Source organism: Callorhinchus milii, unplaced genomic scaffold (genome assembly GCF_018977255.1).
Source record: "Callorhinchus milii isolate IMCB2004 unplaced genomic scaffold, IMCB_Cmil_1.0 Scaffold3, whole genome shotgun sequence".
NCBI classification, from domain to species: Eukaryota; Metazoa; Chordata; class Chondrichthyes; order Chimaeriformes; family Callorhinchidae; genus Callorhinchus; species Callorhinchus milii.
In genome coordinates this window covers 23451232-23474245 of record NW_024704744.1, presented here as the reverse complement: position 1 = coordinate 23474245, position 23014 = coordinate 23451232, and the positions used below count along the sequence as shown (strand labels likewise).

General features: G+C 38.6%; 1 protein-coding gene across 1 annotated transcript in view; it reads left to right on the top strand.

The window, feature by feature from the left end:
• Positions 1-23014, top strand: part of LOC103183141 (dystrobrevin beta) — a 325008-nt gene that overhangs the window by 219645 nt on the left and 82349 nt on the right. Inside the window, 1 exon segment of the mRNA XM_042333694.1 lies at positions 6070-6153. Coding sequence (XP_042189628.1) covers positions 6070-6153 — 84 coding nt within the window.

Here is a 23014-nt window from a genome sequence, read left to right as displayed (position 1 = left end):
AAGGCGGATCACTTTTCCAGGGGTAATAATTCCTTCAAAAAAATTAAACTAAAAATAATTGGTCACTTCAATCTATAACCGTTGTGTGCAATTGGTTGCCACGTTTCGCCCATAAAATATACAGTGAATTAACTTTACAGTATATTCTGTGAAGCTCTTTGAGATGTCTATATCAAATGCAAGGATTATTTATTATTATCCTTCTGTTTCCCTTAATTCACTCTCTTGCTACCTTATAATTTTTTAAAACATATTCACTCACTTATTCAATCACTTCACTTTCTGTGGCTCTCCTCTTCCCCAATACAATCACATGACTTGTCTTTCATCCCAGGAGACGTCTCGCTTATGTGATAAGGTATGATATCAAATGCAAGGTTTATTTTTATTATTATGCATCACTGCCTTCAGGAGAGGAAGGGAGAAAAGTGAAAGAAACAAAAAAAAGTTGCATATATTTTTGGCCACAAATCATTTGGGCGAAAATCCTTCCACTCTGTTTTACACATTCCTCTGATCATTTTTAAAATGTACTCATTTATTTTCTCCTGTCATAACCTACTCCTTTGCTTTCCCGATGAAGAATAAAGCATCCATCCTATTTCCAAGCTCCTGCCAGTAATGTGTTGTGTCCAGCCACTGGGAGGTATGTGAGCAGTGGAGAGAGGTGAATGTTCCCCAGACTTTTCCCTGCTTCTCTGATGGAAAGTACCTGGGTTCTGGACAGAGCCTTCCAGTGACAGCTCAGCTCAGATTATGTGAGAAATTACAGATTGAATCCATCCCTTGTCACTCTCTGCCTTAAAGATGTTTTTGTTTCCTAATCCAAAAGTTTCAAAATCTTACGTTGGGAGAAGCCTGGTGAATAGTATAAACGTCTGTTAATGTGAGAAACCTTCTTGCAATCGTGTTAAAAAAAATCGGGCTTTTGCTATAGGTTCGTGAGATTCACTATAAAATATTTAGCAGTACAAATTTGCACAATTTAAATTATGCAGTTTATGGCACAATACAAACCTATCCTTTCTTTAAAGCTTGCAGCTCAGCGATGAAATAATTCAGGAGAGTGCTGCTTGTTTTCCTCGCCACTTTTTTCTCTTCCAATTTTCTCTCCTTTCTCTCCTTTCCTGAAGGCATTTGACGTGGAAATGAGAACTTTGGCCATTCAGCCTATTGCAGAGTTATTAGCCCGCCTCTGGTTTCTGTGTACAGGTGATATTTTGCTTGGCTGCAGTATGGACTCGATCGATTATCTTATAGGGTGGAATCAACATCGATCCCGACCAGTGCAAAAATGATCCGTGACAGGATTGTTCTCAGCGCCCTGTTTTTTTTTACTATTGATCCAGTCCCACTGTGAGGCGATTCAGAGATTTAAAAAGCAGAATGGATGCTATTTTTATTATGTGACTTGGAGACTTTGAGCAGCTCAGAACTGAGTTGCAGCAGAATTGTTTTCACAGCGAAATGTTTGCTTAAATGCTGGTATATTCCAGGGAGGATTTCTGTTTTCCATGGAGTTAGATGGCTCTGTGGAAAACAGGGCTGGGAAGGGTGAGGGGCAAAATTGGCACAGCAAATAATTAAGATTAATTGCTGTGTTTATGCTAACTCTATTTAAAGATGCTGCACCTGGAGTAACTTAATACTCCACACTGCAATGTGTACACTTTAAACTTTAGCTTTTATTTTTACATCTTTTTCACCACACCAACAATTAACCCTTGCATGATGGCAACATACCAAAAACAAGGATGTAGGAGCGAGATATCCTGCTTGCAATTGTGGCTGTCACGGTGTGTGCTCCCAATGTGAAATTCTAAACAAACATAAACAGGACCAAATGTAAATACCAGGTAATAACAGTGGTGACCCGATGACCCAGAAATAGGTGATTATTTATTGCCCAAGAATCCAGCCGGTCCGCACACCCAAGCCCAATTCAGGTTTATAGGGCACCTACATTATAAATAAACTTGCTTTATAAAATCTTACAAAGATTTTTGGCCCAGTCTTTGATACTAAAGAGTTGCACTGCAAAGTGGGAAATGATCATCAACATGAGACACATGAAAGGGAAGACTTTATTAATGTATAATTATTTGAGTGCTTTGAGTCATCCTCTGGATATAAAAGGCATTATATAAATATAAATTGTGTCGTAGAATAGTGAGAATAAAATTTCTGTGTACTCCTAATCAAGCTGTATTTTTGATACTTTAAGCAAAGTATATTGTGCTTGTTTCTGGCCCATTATTCATGTGGATTATCCCAGGATGAGGCACGGTGAAACATTCATTGAAATAAATTGCATCTGAATGAAAATAATTTTGTTTTCATTCCTCCATGTTTTTGAAAGTTTTTTTTTCATGAGCACTAAATCCCATTTAATGCACTAGATAATGTAAGCTCTTGAAGCCGAAAGCAGTTCTATTTATATGTCAAGGAAATTAATTTTACAGTGGTTATGACATTCGATCTGCCTTGTTTTGGCATTGTTTGTTGGAAAGAGTGCTTCACTACAAAAGATGTTAGCATATATAAATATTTTTATTGGGTCGGTAAAATGCTCGTTATATGCATTTTATATGTGAGCAGTTATCATTAATAATGTATAATTTACAAGAATAAATTCTCTGCACTTTATACTGCTAATTTTCACGATGATCTGAAACACTTTAGGCAAATTTAGATCATAAAGTTTGTAAATATTAGAGTAGATAGCAAAGACATAGAGCTGAATGGCCTCTGTGATGTTCCAACACTTCTATAAAATACATGCCTTTGAGGGTAAACCTGAGAAAGATTGGCTAATTCCACAGTCGTCAGGGGAAACAAAAACTAACATTATTTTATGCTGCTATAGCATCACTGCTGAGTCCATGCTTCTTGGAAGCATTTGCACTGGAAAAAAAATGGAAACTCAGCTTCCTCTATTAAGGGGATCCAATTGAATGTGAACACCACGGATTAATATTTCTGTGTGTCACTCACCTTCCCCTGTTTGAAAACCTCTCCCTCTTCCTTCTGTTTCACTCTGTCTGCTGCTCAATCTATCAAAGGACCTATCTTATCCTATGAATTGTATTAGAAAATTTGATTCCATTTCAAAAGTGTTTTGTGTCACCTGGGACCCGATTCAGCTTAGAATAGAGCTGCAGCATTTATTTGATGTAGAGGTAGAAGCTCAGAACCACAGAGTAACCACCACTTAACTACCTCAAATGGTATGCATTGCTTTTCTAGATGTGGTGTCATTCTGCTCAAAGTACTTGTTCATTCTACTGCCACACATTTTGTAAAATCCAATAAATGGCTTGCAAGCAACAACAGCCCTAAAATATTGTGAAATAAACCTCACTGCGACGTGAAGTAATCTGAAGGGTGGGTCATGAATACTTGATGTTACACTGTGGTTTATTTTTCAGTAAAACGCGCTCTCACCATTGTTATGAATGTCATGCAAACTCTGCATGCCCCCTCTTCAATGCTTGCCAGGCTTCATTGGCTCCCAATGAATCAACTTTAGCATCCTCACCTTCACCTATAAATCCTTCCACACCCTAGTACCTCAGTATCTATGTGACCCCGTCCCTCACTCCTCTGCTTGTCCCCTCTGCTTGGCTAACTCAGACTTGCTTAACATCACCTGTCTTGTCCGTGCCATCATTGGTGCCAAGCCTTCAGTCACTGCACCCCAATCTCTGGTCTGCACTCTATCCATCTTTGAATCCTGTCTAATAACTTACCTTTTCAGCTGTGCTTATGGACATCTCCTTCCCCTCGGATCCCTCGCTCGGGGTCTGACTCTGTTTATGTGAAGCACTTTGAGACATTAACCTATATGAAGGACGCTACATAAATGCAAGTAGTTTTTGGCATTGTTATTTTACAGATTTTACATAGACTATATAGCAATGAAATGGACTAATCGGCTTAACTAGTCCTTGCTGGTGTTTATATTCCATGTGAGCCTCTTTCCCACTCCTTCTGTCTCCTTCCCATACACCTTGATCTCCTTGAAACTTCATTTGGACACTGTCCATCACTGGACATATCCATTGAGGGAGGCTGTGGAAAACATTGGGTTTATTAGATTTGTTGTATAAAGGTGTATTATGTGCTTTGTGTAGCACATGTAATGAGAAAATTGCAGATGCCATTAACCATGTAATTAACAACCAATAAAAGGGATTTAAGTATTGTATCAACAAATAAAAAATTTCTTTGGTGTTAAATATATAGTCAACGGTATCTGTAATTTCCTCTGTACACATTTGTTTAGGCATACAGGGTGACCAAAAAAGTTGTGATACCATTACAATGTTAAATAAGTCTCTAAGAAATTATGACTTTTTTTAGATGAAAGGGTAGCTGAAAATTAAGACTTTTTGGTCACCCTGTACATATGCATCTGCACTGTTTGCACAACTTGCTTAAGAAACTCCATTGTAGTCTCCTGCCCATCTGTGCACACAATACCAACTTGATGTTGCAATAAGAAAAACAAGTTAGAAAATAAATTTATAAACATTTATACTTATGCAATTAACAATATAAAAATGTCACCCTATATCTTTTTGTACATGCTTTGTACATTTCTACCTTTAGGATATATTGTTTAGAGTAGACTTTGTCCTTCCTGAGTGCTATTATCTGGTGGTTGGATTTATAATTTCTTTATATTTTACCTCTCAATTCTAATTTTTTACATTCTGTTTTTTTGGACTGCCTATCCTTGTTTAAAAATGTGTCTATTGCTTGGTTATGATTTTTAAAAAAATGTAATTTCAGTGGTGATAAAATCACCTTAGTACGTGACCTATTTCCATCACTATGAAATATAATCAGATCGAAATTGGATGGAACTCTTGACTTTCATGGTTGTTTAATATTATCAGCACTTAGAAGACTGAGGTAGGGGAATGGCATTGGTTGTGTTTTTTTGTTCAATGCTGACAATAGGTGAAAATGAACCTTGCATCAGTTCTGCCAGAAATTACAGAGAGTGAGAGAGAAATAAGAGTAGTCAGGTGCTCAGTTGATTTAGACAAATCCTCACAGAAGCACCTGATTGTGGTTAACATGCCATAAAACTAGTGAAGCATTGAAAGATGATTGCCATTTTACAGAGTCATGGTGTGCTTGAGACCTGACTTTAAGCGCAAAGAGAAAAAAATCTTTTTAAAAATGCCATTGGCCATATTTAAAAATCTGCCTTTAACTTCGCAATTCATATTTCTGGGAAACTCCAATTGAATCACGTGTATTTCACCTCTTAATCGATATTTACGCCAAGTTGCTGAATCATTTGAATCGCTTCCAAGTCGATGATATTTTAATCTAACAATAAGTTGAGCTTTTTTCCCCAAAAAAATCTTTCGTACCACATTGTTTATAAAGTACAACTGATGGTCTGCCACTTTGCATAAAATTAAATGGAACTGTTTCATTTTACAGTCTTTGTGCTCACTATCCTCTAAAGCGTAATAACTCTTTATACCAGTTTGCCTTGCTGACACTTTCCTTACTTTGAACAATCGCCAAAATATTTCTTCGACCATGACATTGGTAATAATCTAAATAAAATCTAAATTCTCCCATTGCTTATTGTCCAGCACATTCATTGTTAGGTGCTTTGAGACATTCTTTTACATCATGTCAATTGCTTTATAAATATAAATTAGTTGCATCATTGATCTTCAAACATTGCCTTGGGACATCCTCCCGATGTGAAAGGCGCTTTACAAATGTAATTTTGTATTGTATTCCTCTCTTTCTCCTCCCAAGCTCTAAACACTTGTTAATTTGTGCTTGAAGTTAGCAAATTGTCATTGCAATATTCTTTCACTATATATACAATCCAATACAATTTACATTTATATAGTGCCTTTCATATAGAGAGAACATCTCAAAGTGCTTCACACAGTTGGCTAGGCATCTGATCTGCAGATGGTCAGATATAAATGGATGTGTAATGAAAGTACTCTGCTGCGACAATTTAAACAAATTAAAATATCTTTTAAATTTGTTGCTTAATTTTATTTTAATTTTATTTTATTTTTGTAGCCCTCAACGATCTTTGCCAAACATGAATGATGCAGTGGTTTCCCATTCAGTCTTATCCTCCGGAGCACCTACTCCTACTAAAAGGTATGTATGAGGAGGATAATCTTTTGATAATCCTTCTCTGCAACATGTTTTTATCAAAACGTCTCAATATTATCAGGAAACAGAGAAACAGCAACATTTGTTTCAGTTGCCTATAATCAATTACTTTGTGTCAAATACCTTATCAAGCCCAAACTTTTGTTTTAACTTTGTGCTTATTTCTAAAGTACAGAAATCTTTAAATAGCATTTGAGTGTTATAATAAAATCCATCATGGAGTGTGAGGTTAGAATTGGCTGAACCTTTTGCTGGGAATGGTCAACAAGTTAATGCAGAAAGAAAGTTTCAATTGCTCTGTGTACGTCAATCTACATGATTGTATTTGTCTCGTATGCGTTTTTACAGTTTCTTTGGTTGTAATAATTAAAGCACTTTGAGACATCCTCTTGACATGAGAGGCTCTATATAAATATAAATAGTATCGTACTGTAATAAGCGCTCAATTTTATGGCTAAATATTGCTCTCCAGATTTTTTTNACATATAGAGAGCTAAAGAGCAGCAGAGAAATTAAGTGCAGAGAAGTGGTTACATGACAATGCATTTAGCTTTGAAAGTTATGGGATTGTTTACAAGGTGAAGACAGAGAAATAAGGAGATCTTAAGATTTTGTGAAAAAATGAGTTTGAGTAGCGATGGTGTTAGGAGATTTGATGAACGGGTTGCAAATCTTCTTGGTACAAGTATTGGAGGATAAAGTGATGGATGAAGACTGAGATGAATAAATAACCTCACAGGACATATTGTTGTCTCTGCTCCAGTGGTCGAATCTTTGTGGAGGGAAAGAGGCTGTAGTTGAGTAGGGGAGCATAAGAATAAATGAATATCGTAGTGCATTTTAGCTTTCAGGATCAGGGAATATGTCTGCTGAACTTTCCCTCAGGAGATTGAGTGGATGGGTGGTATGCACATCACATTAAGAGTGGACTATTAAAATTAAGAGGTGCAAGCCGTTTGTTAAATGAGTGACAAACTTGAAGGAACCGCTCCTTGGGGAATTGAGAGAAATTAGATCATCATTATTCCATTCAAGAGTATAGATACAATCATGGTTAGTAACCTTGAAAGTCATGCACATTGAAGGTCTATGATCTGAAGGGAAGTAATGAAGGTAGAGTAGAATCATCAACAAAAAATAACTAATGTGGAGAAAGAACAATGTGGAAGGAAAACAGATATAGTGAGAAGAGAACTGCAGAGAAATGGATAAGAATATTGTCTAGAGCGAGTGAGATATTTTCCTAAGGAAATTAGATTATTTAAATGCTTTGAAACACAACCCTGTATGAAGGGTGCTATATAAATCCAAGTTGTTGTTGTCATTATTGATATCGGTTGAGTTCTGGGACCGGGATTTCAATGCAGTCGAGATTTATGCTACCAGGTTTCTGTTCATTTCATTCTATTCATACACTGAAGCTAGTTCTTGATTGATAGCTGCCAGTATTGTTATTGTAGGATTGAATACGGAGGGACGGGCATTGTCTAGGCAAGAAAAGATTGGCCCATTTTGGTCTCTTGGGACAATGGTGGATGGATGCAGGTCGAACATGATTTGAAAGGAAAGGTGCAACGAGCTGGAAGATTGGCAGCAATAGCAGAGAGATGAAGGATTCGCATTTATTTTGCAGGAAATGGAAGAGTGAATCAGAATGAACAGAGAAGCCTTGGGATGTACAGATCACAATAGCACTGTTCAAACCATTGATACATATGATACCTCTTTTCGTCATTGAATTTCATTGTGATTTATCAGTTATTTATTGAAGTCAGGAATTCACTTATTTAAAGCATTTAATATTCGAGTAAATAGTCATTATTATACACTTCTCTCCTGCAAAATTTGTCGATAAATACATAGTCATTACATTGCACAATATAATCCTATGAAGCATTTGGGTGATGTGTGAAATGCAAGGATTATTATTCTATTACTATTAAGTACAGAGATATGGCTCCACGAGTGCCATTTAATTTTCAATACCGCACCCATGTGGGAGTATTGACTGTAAAAATCAAACTATGCTAGCCCAAGAACTAATAATCCTTAAATTTGATTTAGCACCTTTCACCTCAGGAGGACGTCTCAAAGCACTTCACAGGATTTACTGTAAAGTGTAGTGACTGTGAGACCAATTGTAGTCCCTTAACTCGCACCCCAGCTCAGGCAAGAAATATTCAATTGCCGCTCTCTTTCATAATGCATGTTTCAGTGCACTTGTAGCTACAAACCATTGGCCAATGCTGTCAGTGTAAATGAATAATGACCTAATTTAGCACGTACCAGACTCCAGAGACATTCATCTAGGAAGATACAGCTGTCAGACAGAACCTCAAGTACAAAGTCAAGGTCATGGAGTAATGAATATTGGATAATATTATTTGTTCTTTGTTTTTTTGTCAATAATAAAAAAAATTGTAGAGGAAACTAGTAAAAATATATCGCAAACGTTGGCTTGAGAGGCTTTATTACCTCTTTTGAGCATCATATTTTTCAGCCCCCTCTTTGGGCCGCACCCCAATCTTGGCTATCGATTCAAAAAGAGAAGGGAGTTTTTCCCAGTGTCTTGGCTGACAAACCCCCAAATAAAATTGGTCACTCACCTTATGACGGCATGTGGGACATTTCTGTGTGCAAATTGGCTGATGTGTTTCGCCTACAGATTACAGGGTCAATGCACTTTACAATACATCCTGTGAAATTCTTTGAGATATCATCCTGACACAAAGGGCCTTATATCAAATGCAAGGATTATTTATATTATTAATTTCATTTTATGAAAGTAAGCAATCGTATTCCACACACTGATAGATTAGCAGACACTTTCTTTTCTGACGAGGAGGATTCTGTGTGAAACAAATTTACCAATTGGACATATACCTAATTTAAAAAAACATAATTGGAAACAAAATAACACTTAAAAGTTTCCAGTGAGATTTGAAGAAGCCACAATAATGATTATTATTATTATTGTCTTATTATTGTTTGCTTTTTATTTTTAAGTAGCAATGAGGTTCTGCGTCATAATTTCTTCATGTGTGCCTCTCTTGTGATGCAGTTCTTTTGCAGGAAACTAGCTTTCAAATTAGGCTGAAAATATTTGTTTCAAACTTTTATAGGATCTGTCATTCCAAGGCAATGGTCTGAGAGCTAAGACCTTCAGAGATTGCAAGTCTCTGATTTGCTCTTCTTAAATGCACACTGAAGGCTCTGTTAATATATAAGGAATCAAATAAAAAAAGATTTTGTGCATGGAGCTGTAAAGCTGTTTTTGCAACAACATGTTACAATAAATAGTGTACTGTCATTCAAATCTGCTTTTTCCATCTATTGTCCTGACAAAAGCATTCAGTTTGTGATATGCATACGCTGTCATGTAAATCCCCCTTAACTATTCTAATGTGATTGACAATGTCCAAGGTTTCCTAAGAGTACCCTGAATTAAAGGGCTCCTGGACTATAGCAGTAAGATTTATTGCATCTCCCACCTGAATTCATCTCTTAATGCTTTAGATGTCGGTGGATTATTTTGCTGCCTTTTTATAAGAAAGCAATCATTGTATTGAGTGAAAAGAGATCGTCATTTAATGGCATTGTCAGAAAGATCAGATTATTCAAAGAGCAGAAGTCTGAGGGGTAACAAATTCTTCCTGTGACTGATACAGGGAACCGTAAACAGTATAATCGATTCATTTATAATACACTGTATTCCTGAATTGCAACATTAGAGTAGTATTCTGCCTTGTAAGATTGCTTCACAACCTGAAAAAATTATGCTTTTGGAAAACAGTGGTGACATATTTCTATTAGCGACTTGAAGTGTAGGAGTCAGGTAGCCTGCAGGTCCTCCAAAATTAAAGCGGTCTTTAATTCAGTCCAGCATACCCCAAAGAAGATCAGTGTTGAAGCAAGATAAGAAAGAAACAAAGAAACAAAGCATTTCATAGTGCTTGATGTTGAACACCTCAAAATGCTTTTTGTATCTTAAATATCCCATTCAGATACAAATGAAGGAAAGTGAAATGGGTAGCTCAGTTTATTTTGCTTGCTTCATACACCTGCATTTCTAATGAAACAATTATCTTGTTATTTTGTCAACATAAGTTCAGCAGCCTCACCTTTTATGTTCTCTCTCCAGTATGTCAGTTTTCAATTGAAAATCCACTGTGCACACCTATTTGAAAGGTATCATATCACAATACCTATTCACAATTGGCAAGTCTTGAACTATAATTGAATTTCAGTTAGTTTGTAAACTATCAAAAATTTTACTATTGAGGTACCAAAATCATTGGTATTCTGCAAGAGCCATCTATTCAATATCACTGTTGCTTTACAACAACAACCTATGCCCCGAACAACAATAAAGCGCCCCTCACGCAGGGTAGGGTCCCAGAGAACTTGACAGTGGTGGAGCACGACACCAAGCCAGGGGCAGGGGGAGGTGACATAAGCACAAGCGAATAGGAAGATCTTCAGGCACGACCTGAAAATGGGGAAGGAAAGGGCAAAGCAGAGGGATAGTGGAAGAGTGTTGCAGAGTTTCGGGGCATAGTGGCTGAAAGCGCGGCCACCAATAGTGGAACAGAGGGCACGAGGGACATGTAGAAGGTTGGAGGCAGCTGGTTGTGGATTGGGGGTAAGCAGGCCGGAGAGGCAGGGAGGTGTCAGGGCATGAAGGGATTTCAAAACGAGTGTAAGGATCTTGAGATCAATCTAGTCGGCGATAGGGAGTCAGTGGAGGATGGCTAGAACTGATGTAATGGGGTATAGAGTTTAATACATAATTGAACTAAAATTCAACACGAACCAAGCATTACCCAGGACATAATTGTTTCCACTTTATGTCCCATATCTGTTACTCAGCGTTATCATATGGTGCCCCTGCTTCCCCCACAAGGGGCTCAGGAAAGTACTTGAGCCAAACAGATTGGAACAGGAGGTGGCCTTTCAGCCCATCAAGCCTGTTTCAGCAGTTAAATCTTGGTAGATCTTGGTAGATCTTTTAACTCCAATACCCTGCCCTTTTGCTATATCTCTGCTACTCAAGTATCTGTTTACCTCTTTTTTAAACATCTGGGGAACCAATCCCTAGTTTGTACTGATTTAACTGATCTGTTGGAGTGGCACTTGGGTACTACAATTGGTGCAAGTGCTCTAGTTAGAGAGTGAAAACCAACCAGCCTTTTCATTTATTATCACAATCCAGTGACCCCCACCCCTGCCTTCCCAACCACTTCCTGAAGGTGCACATATGTGGGCAGTGAGTAAAGACAGAATTGGGCGGAGCTGCAGTTCTCCCTATAGTTAGAATTGTCTTCTGACACTGATTGTCACAGCTCCCACATACAACAACAAACAAAACAACTTGCATTTATATAGCACTCCTCACGCAGGGTAATGTCCCATAGTGTTTGGATATATAGACCACTTAGATATGGTACCAGAATGTGACTGGTGACAGTGGATGAGTGGAAAACCCAGGATTTGTTGGGTTCTCCTGCAGAGGTTTTCAATCCAGATCTGGGGGAAGGAGAGTCATGTGAGAATGCAAAATAGATTGTTGAATGCAACTGAGAACGACCCTGTGACTTTTCTCCCAGATTCTGGAGTACAGGTGAAGCTGCTCTGAAGAGAAGGAAAAGTGTCTGTAAGAGAGAGAATGAAGGAAGAAATTAGCAAAAGAGATAAGCAATCATGGATGTTTTAAAATACATTAAGTGTGTTGCGGATTCCTTCCATTAATTTATATTTCTGGTTTACATGTAATCTTTGGACTTTGTTTTTCAACTTGCATCTTTCTTTTTAACAGTGATACTTGAATAACCTCCAGAAAAAAATGTATAATAGTTTGAGGCTGCCTGTGGGTTAGAAAATTGTTCAGTCAGTGGTGATGTGCAGGGTCTGAGCCAACATCCTCTGAAATATTCAGACGAAAAGAGCATTTACTTGTATGTGGAGGAAGGAATTTCTTTTGAGGAATTAAGACATTTATATTTAAGTGCTATGAATAAAAAGTAGAGACAACCAACTACTGTCAATGGGAGCAATGGCCTTGGGATTTTAGACTAACCATCATATTTCAAACATTTCCTGAAAGCCCCCAAGCATTCTCTTTACAAGACTTTTACTTTCTATATTTATATGTGCTTGAAGGTCTACTGACAAGGTTGAGTTTTTCACAGAGGAATAGGTGTCAGGACTTGTTAAGTGCAATATTATAACACAACCACAAGTGTATTCTCATTGGGAACTAGAGGATACTGAGCCAATCAATAAATTCTAGGAATGGCAGATTTGAAAAACATGATGACTTGTGTTTATGTCAAGGGGAAGAAGTTATATAAATTCAGCAAAGGGGATTATTGTCAATAGAGGGCAGCAGGTCAGGGTTGAATAGTGGAACTCTAGGGATGAATGGAATACAGTAATGCTTAATTCATTTTAAGGAATCAGGGAGTACTTATGTGGAAGTTTCCCTGAGGAAGATTATTTTTATTTTGGTCAGCCAGGTGTGTAATGGAAACCCATCATCATGTTTTAGACAAAAGTAGACGAAAACAGCATCAGCAATTACATTTATATAGTATCTTTCACTTTGTCTGGAATGGTGAAGTGCTCCATAACCCTATCTTTTGCTATATAAATGTTGTTGCTTCTGTTGTTGGGGTGCACATTCTGCCCAGGAGGGACATATCCTACTTACCTAATTTCATAGAGTATTACGTGCAGGTTGCTAAAACACAAGGTATAATAGTAATAATCCTTTGATTTGATACAGCACCTTATCATGTCATTGCAACATCTCAAAGGATATACTATAAAGTGGATTAACTGTGTATTTTCCGGATGAAACACAGCAGCAAATTTGTACACAAGTAATTAGCTCCAATCATGACCAATTTTATTTGGGGGTTTGTTGGCCAGGATACTGGGAGAACCTCCCTTTTCTTTTTGAATGGTGCCTTGGGATAGTTAACGTCCATCTGATTAGGTAGGGACCTTGTTTTAATATCTCATCTGAAGGACAGCATGTCCGACAATGCAACAACCCCCCACCTCCCCACCCCCAGCACTGCACTGTAGTGTCAGCTTGGATCATGGTGGTCCCCGGTCTAAGCTGCCGCAGGTCGGATTGCCTATTTGAGAAAGGTCTGCGGGCCACAAAGCAATATTTTGTGTTTCTCTTCCAGAAACGCAACATTAATATAGCCCCTTTTTCATCTTGGAAGGATGTCTTGACAGTGCCAGGTGGGAACCTGAGCTGGGGGTGGGAGCCGGGAGAGGTGGGATGGGAAGGGGAAAAGATGACCGAAAACATGGTCGAAAAGTTAGGCTTGACGTGCCTTCAAAGAGGAGAGGGGAGAGAGCGAGTCAGAAGGACTCCAGAAATGGAACTCCAGATAGTGGGGAGCAAAATAGCAATGGTGGGGCAGATGGGGTGGGGGGGATATGAAGAAAGCTGGTGTTTGCTCTGCAAAGGGAACAGCCGGGTCGGGAGGTTGCAGAGAAAGGGGTGGGGAGAGGAATGAAGGACGTAGAGAAGTTTCTCACTGAGGAAGGAGGGAGCTTTCTGCCCGTCACTCGGTTTCCGTCCTCTGCCCCTGCCACGGTGGCCAAGTGAGGCTCCGATTGTCTGTCCTGACAGTGAACCACGAAACGCTGCCCTCAATCCTTCTCTGTCTCTGCTCTCTCACTCTTTTTGTTTCTCTCTCCCCTTCTCCCCCACACTCTCTCTCCCTCAACCACTCCATCTCGCGCATTCTCTCAGACACTCTCTCCCACCTCGCCTCCTCTCTTTCTCACACATTCTTTCCCTCTCTCAATTACTCTCTCTCACTCTTTCCCACATACACTCTCTCTATTCCCCCTCAAACTCTTTCTCAATTACCCTCTGTCAATCTCCCCCTCTCCCTCACATTCACTCCCTCCCCTCTCACACTCTCCCCCTCTCACATTCTCCCAATCTCTCTGCTCTCTCGCTCTCTCCCTCCCACTTTCTTACCTTTCTCTCACACACATACTGTCTCTCCTTTCCTCTCTCTGCCCCTCTACCTCTTTCTCAACTCCCCCTCTACACCCCCTCACTCTCTCTCCCTCTCTCTCTTGCCTGTCTCTCCCCCCCACACCCCCACCACCCCCAATCCCTCTTTCTCCCAATCAGTTGCACAGCAATCATTATCTGCAGCAGCAGGAGCCAGCGGTAGCTAAGGACATGGTTGACAAGAGACGTGCTTGCCTTCTTGACACACTGCAGCAATGGCACTGTGTCTCCTGCTGCTGCCCTTCACCAGGGAGGGACGGAGCAGAAGTTGGAATGTTGTAAATGGTCTTGGGCCGGATAAAAACACCCGCTGGGCCGGATGCGGCCCGCGGGCCTCCTGTTGGACCAGGCTGGTTTAGACTATGTGATTCCACGTCCTGATGTGGCGCTTGAATCCTCAACCTTCTGTTTCAGAAGCGAGAGTGTTCCTGTGTTCCCACTCACTCAGACCTGACACACAGACCCCAGAATGTGTATCGGTTTGATTTGAGTTTAATCAGTCTAGAGTCCCCAGAGTGTGTGTAGGTATTACTGAGGTTTGATCAGCTAAAACTGCGAAACTTATCATTAATCGGATTGTCATTAATGCATAACCACCCTCTTGGTAACCTGTTATTAATAGGATTTTGTTTACTCCCTCAAAAAGCTGATCACTTTGACAGTTTTTCCTTTGCTCTTATTTATATCGGGAAAAACAGATCTATTCAAATTGAATTTAAACTATTTTTCTTATGATAGATATCCTGTGGTTTGCTAAACCTGAAGTTATATGTCTCACTGGGAGAGATACATAAATTGTACGGCTGCTCATATGAAAATCATTTGATTGCAAATTGCAAGCCCTAGAGCTAAACAAAAGCACAAATTAAAATGTCACGATTATTCAGAAAATATATGCAAGTTTGTGTCCTGCTCCAAATCAATTAGTGCTATTTTAATCCTCTTAATTATGATTATAATGTGCTGAGATCCTCTGTGTCAGCCAGTGAAAGTCTGGGCTTTGTCCAGGATCTACCTCTTCATACATAAAATACTTGATCATAATGTAACCAATTACATAGAGTGGGATGAGGGGAATGAACAACACACAAGGTACAATAGCTATGTTAGAAATAAATGCTACTCTACATTAACTTTGACTGGGCCATCAATTACCCAGTTACACATCCATTATTCACAAAACTGTATAAGAAACAAGCCAAGTGACTATTATGCACTGTCTGTGTATAAATTCTAGATTCTCTGTATAATCAATCAACTCATGTTCTTTCCCTCACCAATGAGGGTCCAATCGATTTATTTGAATTTGTGACTACAGTACGTGCTCTCTCTTCCACCTCAAAAGGATGTGGGTTCAAACTCTGCATCAAGACTTGACGTTGAACTCCTAGCCTAGGCTGACATCCCAGTTCAGTCCTGAGGAAACATTACTTTGTTGGAGCTGCAGTCCTTTACATGAGACATTAAACCAGATTCCATTTGTGGGATTCTCACCTAGAATCCTCCTGATCAATTGATCATTCATCTAATGGCTATTTTTTCATGGGTGTCTTGCTGTGCACAGGACAACTGAGGAGTTTGCCTACAAAACATTACTGTGCTACATAGTTACTGTAAAAGTAATTTAAAATATTTTGACATAAGATGCTATAAAAATATTAATTCTTCCTTCCTTCCTTCCTTCCTTCCTTCCTTCCTTCCTTCCTTCCTTCCTTCCTTCCTTTCTCAGAGTAAATGCTCATTAGAATCATCCTGATTGTCTCCCTACCTACTCAGTTTGGGTTCCCACTCAGCATTTGAAGTGCTTTGAGACATCCTCAAACATAAAAGACGCTATATAAGCGTAAACTGTTGTTGTTATTGTTAGAAAAGCACAACCTAGAATAAACACACCATTCATATTAGAACTGATTTACAGATTAAAATGGATCCATAGTCTCATGTGAACCATCACATAATTACCAAACCCAGAGGCTTTCGAGTTTATTCCTTTCCTCAGAGGACTACAAGCTTTGTACTAATGATCAAATCAGAAAATAGCATGTTTGATCCAACTACAGATCCTCCCTTACACCAAATCAATGCTACAATGTTAAACAGCAGATATTTTTCTTGCAAGTATAAATTCTTGGTCCCAAAATCTCAAGAGATCTGAGTTAACCTTGCAGTCAACCATTTGTCCCTGTGGCGTATGACAAAATCACATCACCAATGACCTAAAGACAAGTAAGAAAACATTCAAATGCATTAAATAGTTCTTCTGAATGCAGCAGCCTTTCCACACCAGCAGCAGAGATGTATTGAAGCTCAAGTCAAAGTTGACTATGCAGCAATACTGGGTGAATATGACCAAATGAACTGTAAGGGTTGTAGGCAATTTGCATGTTGCCTGCAGCTGATTGTGTTGACACAATCAGGCTTTGTTGTCTTATAGTTTGCGCCCTCCCCTGAGTATATAAACAAGCAAATTAAGCCAGTGCCATTGAATGTTGAGATTCAGGTTCCATTTCTGTGTCTCAGATTATCAAGGCATTACTCTTTTACATACATTAAACTGAATTGCAGTGATTAGCTGGTGTTCTTCAGAGATCAATATCACAGGGTTCTTCCGGGAACACCCTGTGACATTCGTTCAGCTGTTTTATGGCCTAACAGCAAGACAGCAAGGGAGTGGTGCATAGCAGAGGAGACAAAACAAGACGTAAAATATAACAAAATGAGACAAACAACAATTTCAATCATCCAGAAGACAGTACTTTATGAAAACATAAAAACTAATGTGGAGATTGCAAGGTGAGTTAATAAGTTGTTAACATTGTGATGATATGTTTGTGGATTCTTCAAAAGATAATGGACAGATTTCTATTGTAGTAAGAGGTAGACAGAGCAGTGGTTTAAATCGCCATCCAGCAGATGTAGGAGGAGGTCAGCTTTTGTGCGACATTAATTTCGCATGAGTCTGTCTGCAATACCAACATACCAGATGGAGCCAAATGATCCTTTCTCGGTCCACAAATTGTATGTTTGTATTGATTTTTTTCTCTCAAGCTATTAACAGTTTTATGTTTTACAGTTTATGTACTTAAAAGTAAGTGACTCAAATTTAATTCATAAAAGTGAATTCCTGATAAGAGCCATGAGTCAGAATAGCAAGTTGGATTGTTGGAGATTTCCCTATGACTGGATATACAACCTGCTCTGTTTTGTGCCAGTTCTTAATGTGTCTGCATATACAGATGAATCCTGCTAAATGCATAACTCAGTTGCCAAAAGTTTAGCGCTTGGATCAGAATTTCAATAAACAACAGACAAAAAATGATTTGGAACCTGTTCAGTCAATAATTCAGTCTAATAAAAACAAAAAACACTTGAGAAAAATATATTTCACCCACAAGTGACTATGGTATATCTCTACAATGTTATCTTTAAGTGATGCTTGAGAGTGGATTCATTAAATTTAATATATCAAGTCGTAAATGAAAGGGAGAAGCAAACTGCGATTTGTGCTTGGGTCAGGGATTTTATTCCAAGGTAATTAATGGGAAGTATTCTGGTAGATTGGAGTTTCATTCTGGCTTCACATATGAGTTGTCTTGACTCTAAAACAGAACCGTTGATTTACATTCAATAACTGAGTCTGTCCTTTTCTTTTTGCCTCAGTTTGTCATAGTGACATGATTCATGTTACTCCTTTAGATCACATTTTCCAAATAATTTACTTAATGCTCACAGGAACCATTCCCTCCATATAGATTGCTTTGGTCAGTCGGGTGTCTGACACATTCAGAAACTGAGAGCCATACTTAAGAGTATCCAAACCAGTTCACCTACACATGGATATTCCTGTGTTTAGAATGGAATGTGCATTCTCTCCCTGGGGGGAAACATTCTGCTGACCACATTCCTGAGAGCTTTCAGCACAGGTTAGCAAGAGCAAAGGGCTGGGGATCCTGAGTATGTGTTGGGGGTACTGCTGGAGTTCTCCCAGTTAAACCACCTAGGTTGCCATTGAAAGCACTGACTACCATAAATTAAGTAATATTTAATCACGAAAAACCTAGAAACACACTACCGATCGAACATGGACGTATCTAATGCACTCCCAATTGTTAGAGGCGTGAGCTATGAGGCCTGAACTAGATGAGCTCGGACTGTTCAGGCTTGAAAGAAGGCACATTAGAGGGTTTTTTATAGGAGTAAATGATACTTAATGGAACAGAGAAAGTAAAAGTAGAACAATATTTTCATATGACCCAGGAAATCAAAGTTCATGGTTGTGCAGGGGATTTTTAGCACAGACACTAGGAAGTTCCTTTACTCATTTGGACATCAGAAAGATAAGAGGTAGATTCATTCTGCATTTCAGAAGCTGTAGATATTCAACAGAATGTGTCCTCGTAATAACAGTGGCCTTTTTGCTTAACCTCAAAGGCTCTTGTCCATAAAGTTTTGAGGCCCATGTCAAAATACAAAATTATGACACTTTATCCCTTAGGACTTGAAATAGCATAGTTGCTGTCAGGTCTCATCACAGAAATATTAAATAATATCATTAATATAATATAAATGCCACCTCTTGTTTTCAAAATTAAACAGGATTTTAAATAGTAAAAGCTATTGCAGTTGAATGTCAGTTACCTTCTGACAGCTGATCATTATTCTTTTCAAATGGCACTGTTGCTGTTCAAAAATTATTTCAATCTGGAGGACAGTACTCAATGACCTAAGGATCTAATTGGTGATATTCACAATCTGGATTTGCTGAGCTGATTGTGACTTCTGGTTTGCGAGTACTGAAAGCCCTTTAAATTGCGAGATTTGGAAGAACTGGCTAAATGCAAAGCCTGAACAAAGGAATGAAACTGGAGTGAATGGAAACTGAACGAAACACCAGCTCTTTTGCTTTTTTTAGACTGTGTTGGCTTTGGGATGGCACAATCTAGGTTTAGAAGGTTTACATCCCTGAATCTAGTTTGTGAATATTGCACATTAGATCCCATAGATCTCTTTTATATGCTTAAATCAAAGTCCATGTGTTTGTCTTGGTTGAACGCAAATGTACATCTATAAACTTATTTACATTCTATAAATGCTTAATGGGTTCACGATAGCATGCCAAAGAGTCTAAAAAGGATTGTGGGATGAAAAAAAATGGTACTCAATGTAAAGAGTTATTGCAAAGGCGTTTATAACCTCAGAAAATAGTTAAAGGAAAGGCTGTGGCTGCTCAACCCTGAAGAGGGAAATCTCATAGTTGAGAATGAAGAATTGTTGATAAAACTTAATTAATACACTTACTGTGCTTTGTTTTTTCAGAGCAAGGTGAAAGTGGACTTAAAGAGCATTAAAGAAAGATATTACAAAGCATCTATTATAGCTAATTATTACAGGCAAAATTGTATTGAAAATGTGAAAGACAACGTATAAAAGTCACTTGGCTCGGATGATAGACACCCTGGACTACTGTATTAGGAAAGTGGTAGATGCACTAGCCACAAACTTCCAAAACTCTTTGTAAGCTGGAATTATACTGATGGACTGAGGGGTTAGATGTTGCACTCCATTTAAAACAGAAGAAAAGGTAAGCTGAGGAATTGTAGGCCAGTTAGTTGCACCTCAGTTTTTGGTTAACTTCTAGAGACATAATATGAGATGGAATTTGTGATCACTTACAGTCATCTGAGAGAATTGTGAGGGGAGGGTAATTGTTGATTTATGTAATTGGATTTTGTGAGAAACTCAAAAATCAAGAGAATCCAATTGATGTATATAGGGATTTTCAGAAAACATTTATTGAGGTGCCCTGTTAGAAATTGGTTAACAAAATGAAAACACATGGTTATGACGTTAAATTGTTGGCATGGAAGGCTAAAAGATGGAGGCCAGAGAGTAAAAGAAAATTATTATTTTTCCATTCTATCTGTTTATTAAATCATATTTCATCTCTCTAACCCTATTGTTTATTCAGGGTTTCACAATGCAAGTTAGTTTAAAGTCACAGAAGAATGCAGGACAACCATTAGTCCCATCACATTTTTGCTGTTCATTTTCTCCACATGAGTCATCCAGTCAAATCGCACTCTCCTGCTCGCACCACATACCAATAAACATGCTTTTTATACAGCACTCTGCGACAGCTGGAAGGATTGAAATCATGTGATATATACGAGTTGGCAGGATTTGCAAGTAACTTCCAGAAGGTTGAACACTAGCTGTCACAGTGTGTAAATGAGCATAATTTTTTATTTGGTTTATATTCTAAATCTGATTTTATGCCAGCTGCAGAAACAATTACTGTGGCACCATGTCACTGGCAATCCTCGTCGATAGTATGAACTGCTGTCTGCTGCAGATCTCCTCTTTCAGTGCTTGGGCTGTGTTAATGTGTAAGATTGACAGAGTGCAGTGTTAAAGCCTTACTCCTTCATTAACATTCTGCCTGCTTGTTTTTCCTGCTGCTGTTCTGTGCTGCTATTCTGTTCATCATTGCCCTAAATGTCGGAAGAAAACCCCGTAAATCACAAAACATGGCTTTATTACTATATTAGAATTCTAAATCTTCTGACATAAGTCTTCAAACTTATATTGGATCTTTCAGAAGGAAGACTGCAAGATATAGTTGGATACGAGTTTACAAATTATTAAATGTGAATTAATACATAAACTGACAAGTCTTTAATTCAAGTCATGAAAAACAAATTCTTTTCATCTGGGGATTTGGGGTAGAAAGGACAATTGAGGGTCAAACAGAACACCAAGGTTCCAGACTGGCTCAGTGAGGTAAAGTGTGTATCCCTGGATGGTGATGCTGTCAGTGCCTGAGGTGTGTAGGCGCTGACAGGATCCAATCAAGAGGGTGTCGGTCTTGATGACATTCAACTCGAGAAAGTTGGCTCTCATTTAGGACTTAATGTCTGACAAACATTCTGTTAAGAGATCAGTGGTCCTGGAGTCGAGGGTGAAGGTAGAGAAAAAGAGTTGTGTGTCATCCACATACTTGTGGAAGTTGACCCCATGTTTGCGGATGATGTTACCAAGACAGAGCATGTAGATGTTAAAGAGGAGGGAACCAAGGACAGAGCCCTTAGGAACACCACACGAGATGATGAGGTGGCTGGAGGTGAAGCCGTTTGTGGAGCAAAGTGGACATGGTGTGAAAGATAGGATCTGAAACAGTCAAGGAAAGAACCATGAAGATTGAGGTGAGAGGAGAGGTGGAGGAGGAGGATAGAGTGGTCCACAGTGTCAAAGGGCCAAATGCAGAGTAAAGCTTCTTTTACATGTCCCCAAAATGATGACTTATTCCATCAGAAGCCATCGCGCTGTTCTTTCAGAGAAACATAACTAATTTGGTGCCTCTTATTTTATTATGAGCCAAGGTAAAGCTGCAAAGACCATAGTTCAGTACACTATCAAAGTTGAAATGAACAGTAGAGAAAACAAGATAAGTTAATGAAACTAAACTTAGGTTTTAAAATAATAATTGTTGCATTTGATATAGTGCCTATAATGTCTCAAAGCACTTAATAGGGAATTGCTGTAAAGTCATTGTTGTATTTGAGAACGTGACAATCAATTTGCATGTACCATAATAATAACTAAGGGTGATAATCAGGAAACCAGAAAAAAAACTTTTGCATTGAATAATGTTATGGGATCTTTAACACCCCCCTGAAGTGGCAGCCGAGACCTCAATTTATTGTTTTATCCAAGAACAGCATTTCCAAAAATCCATTGCTCCACCAGCATTGAACTGGAGTGTCAACTTAAACTATGGTTTCAAGTCTTAATATAGATTTTGACCTAAAGGCTTCTGACCCAGAGGTGAGTTTGTTTGCAACTGAGCCAGGCTGCCACCAAGTTTTAAAATATTGTAGATTGAAGAGAAGGGAAGAGTGAAAGTATGAAATGTAGGTATCAATTTTTGGAAGAGAATAAGCTCAAGTCTGAAACAATACATTATGGATTATAACATAAGATTATGATTTAAGGGGAAGAAATGCCAGCTGTATGTAAGAAAACCACATATTCAGATTTACTGCTTTTAGGAGCTTGGATGGAACAAGAGAGAATTTTGGAGGATGAATGGCCATTGCATCAGAAACATAACAAATGAAATAATTAGTTGAGATAGAAATGAGAGAATGGAGAATCATCAATCAACCAATCTTTTCTGAGAATACTCAAGAGGTCAGGCAGAATCTATGGAGAGGAAAGTGAGTTAACTGTTCAGGTCGATGACCTTTTGTCAGAACAGTTCTGATGAAAGGTCATCGACCCAAACCATTAACTCGCTTCCTTTCTGCATAGATGCTGCCTCACCTGCTGAGTGTTCCCAGGGACTTCTGTTTCCATTTCACATTTCCAGTATTTGAAATGTTTTGCCTTTTGTTTCACCAATCTTTTCTTGTAGTTTGTCCAGGAGTGCAAAAGAGCTGCTCAAAGAGCCTCCTCGGACACAGTAGCAGTATTCCAGAATTGGACAAATTTGGGCTTAAAGAAGAAAATGAGAAAAAATATTTGGCAAGAAAGAGGGAAAATACAAACTTCTTGGAGACTGCTTTAGCAATGAATGAGATGTGAGAACTTCAATTGAGAATCAGAAGAGATAGTCAGGCCAGGGATGTGAATAAGAGGATTGAGTGTAAAACAGTTGAAGGTAAGAAATAGTAGCTGTTGGTTAGAGATATCAAGAAAGTGTCTTTAAAAAATGGAAAGAAACGAGATTATAAAGACATATGAAAGGCTATGGAGGAGATCAATGTTTCTGAGCAAGTGAAGGTCATGTCCACTGAGGAC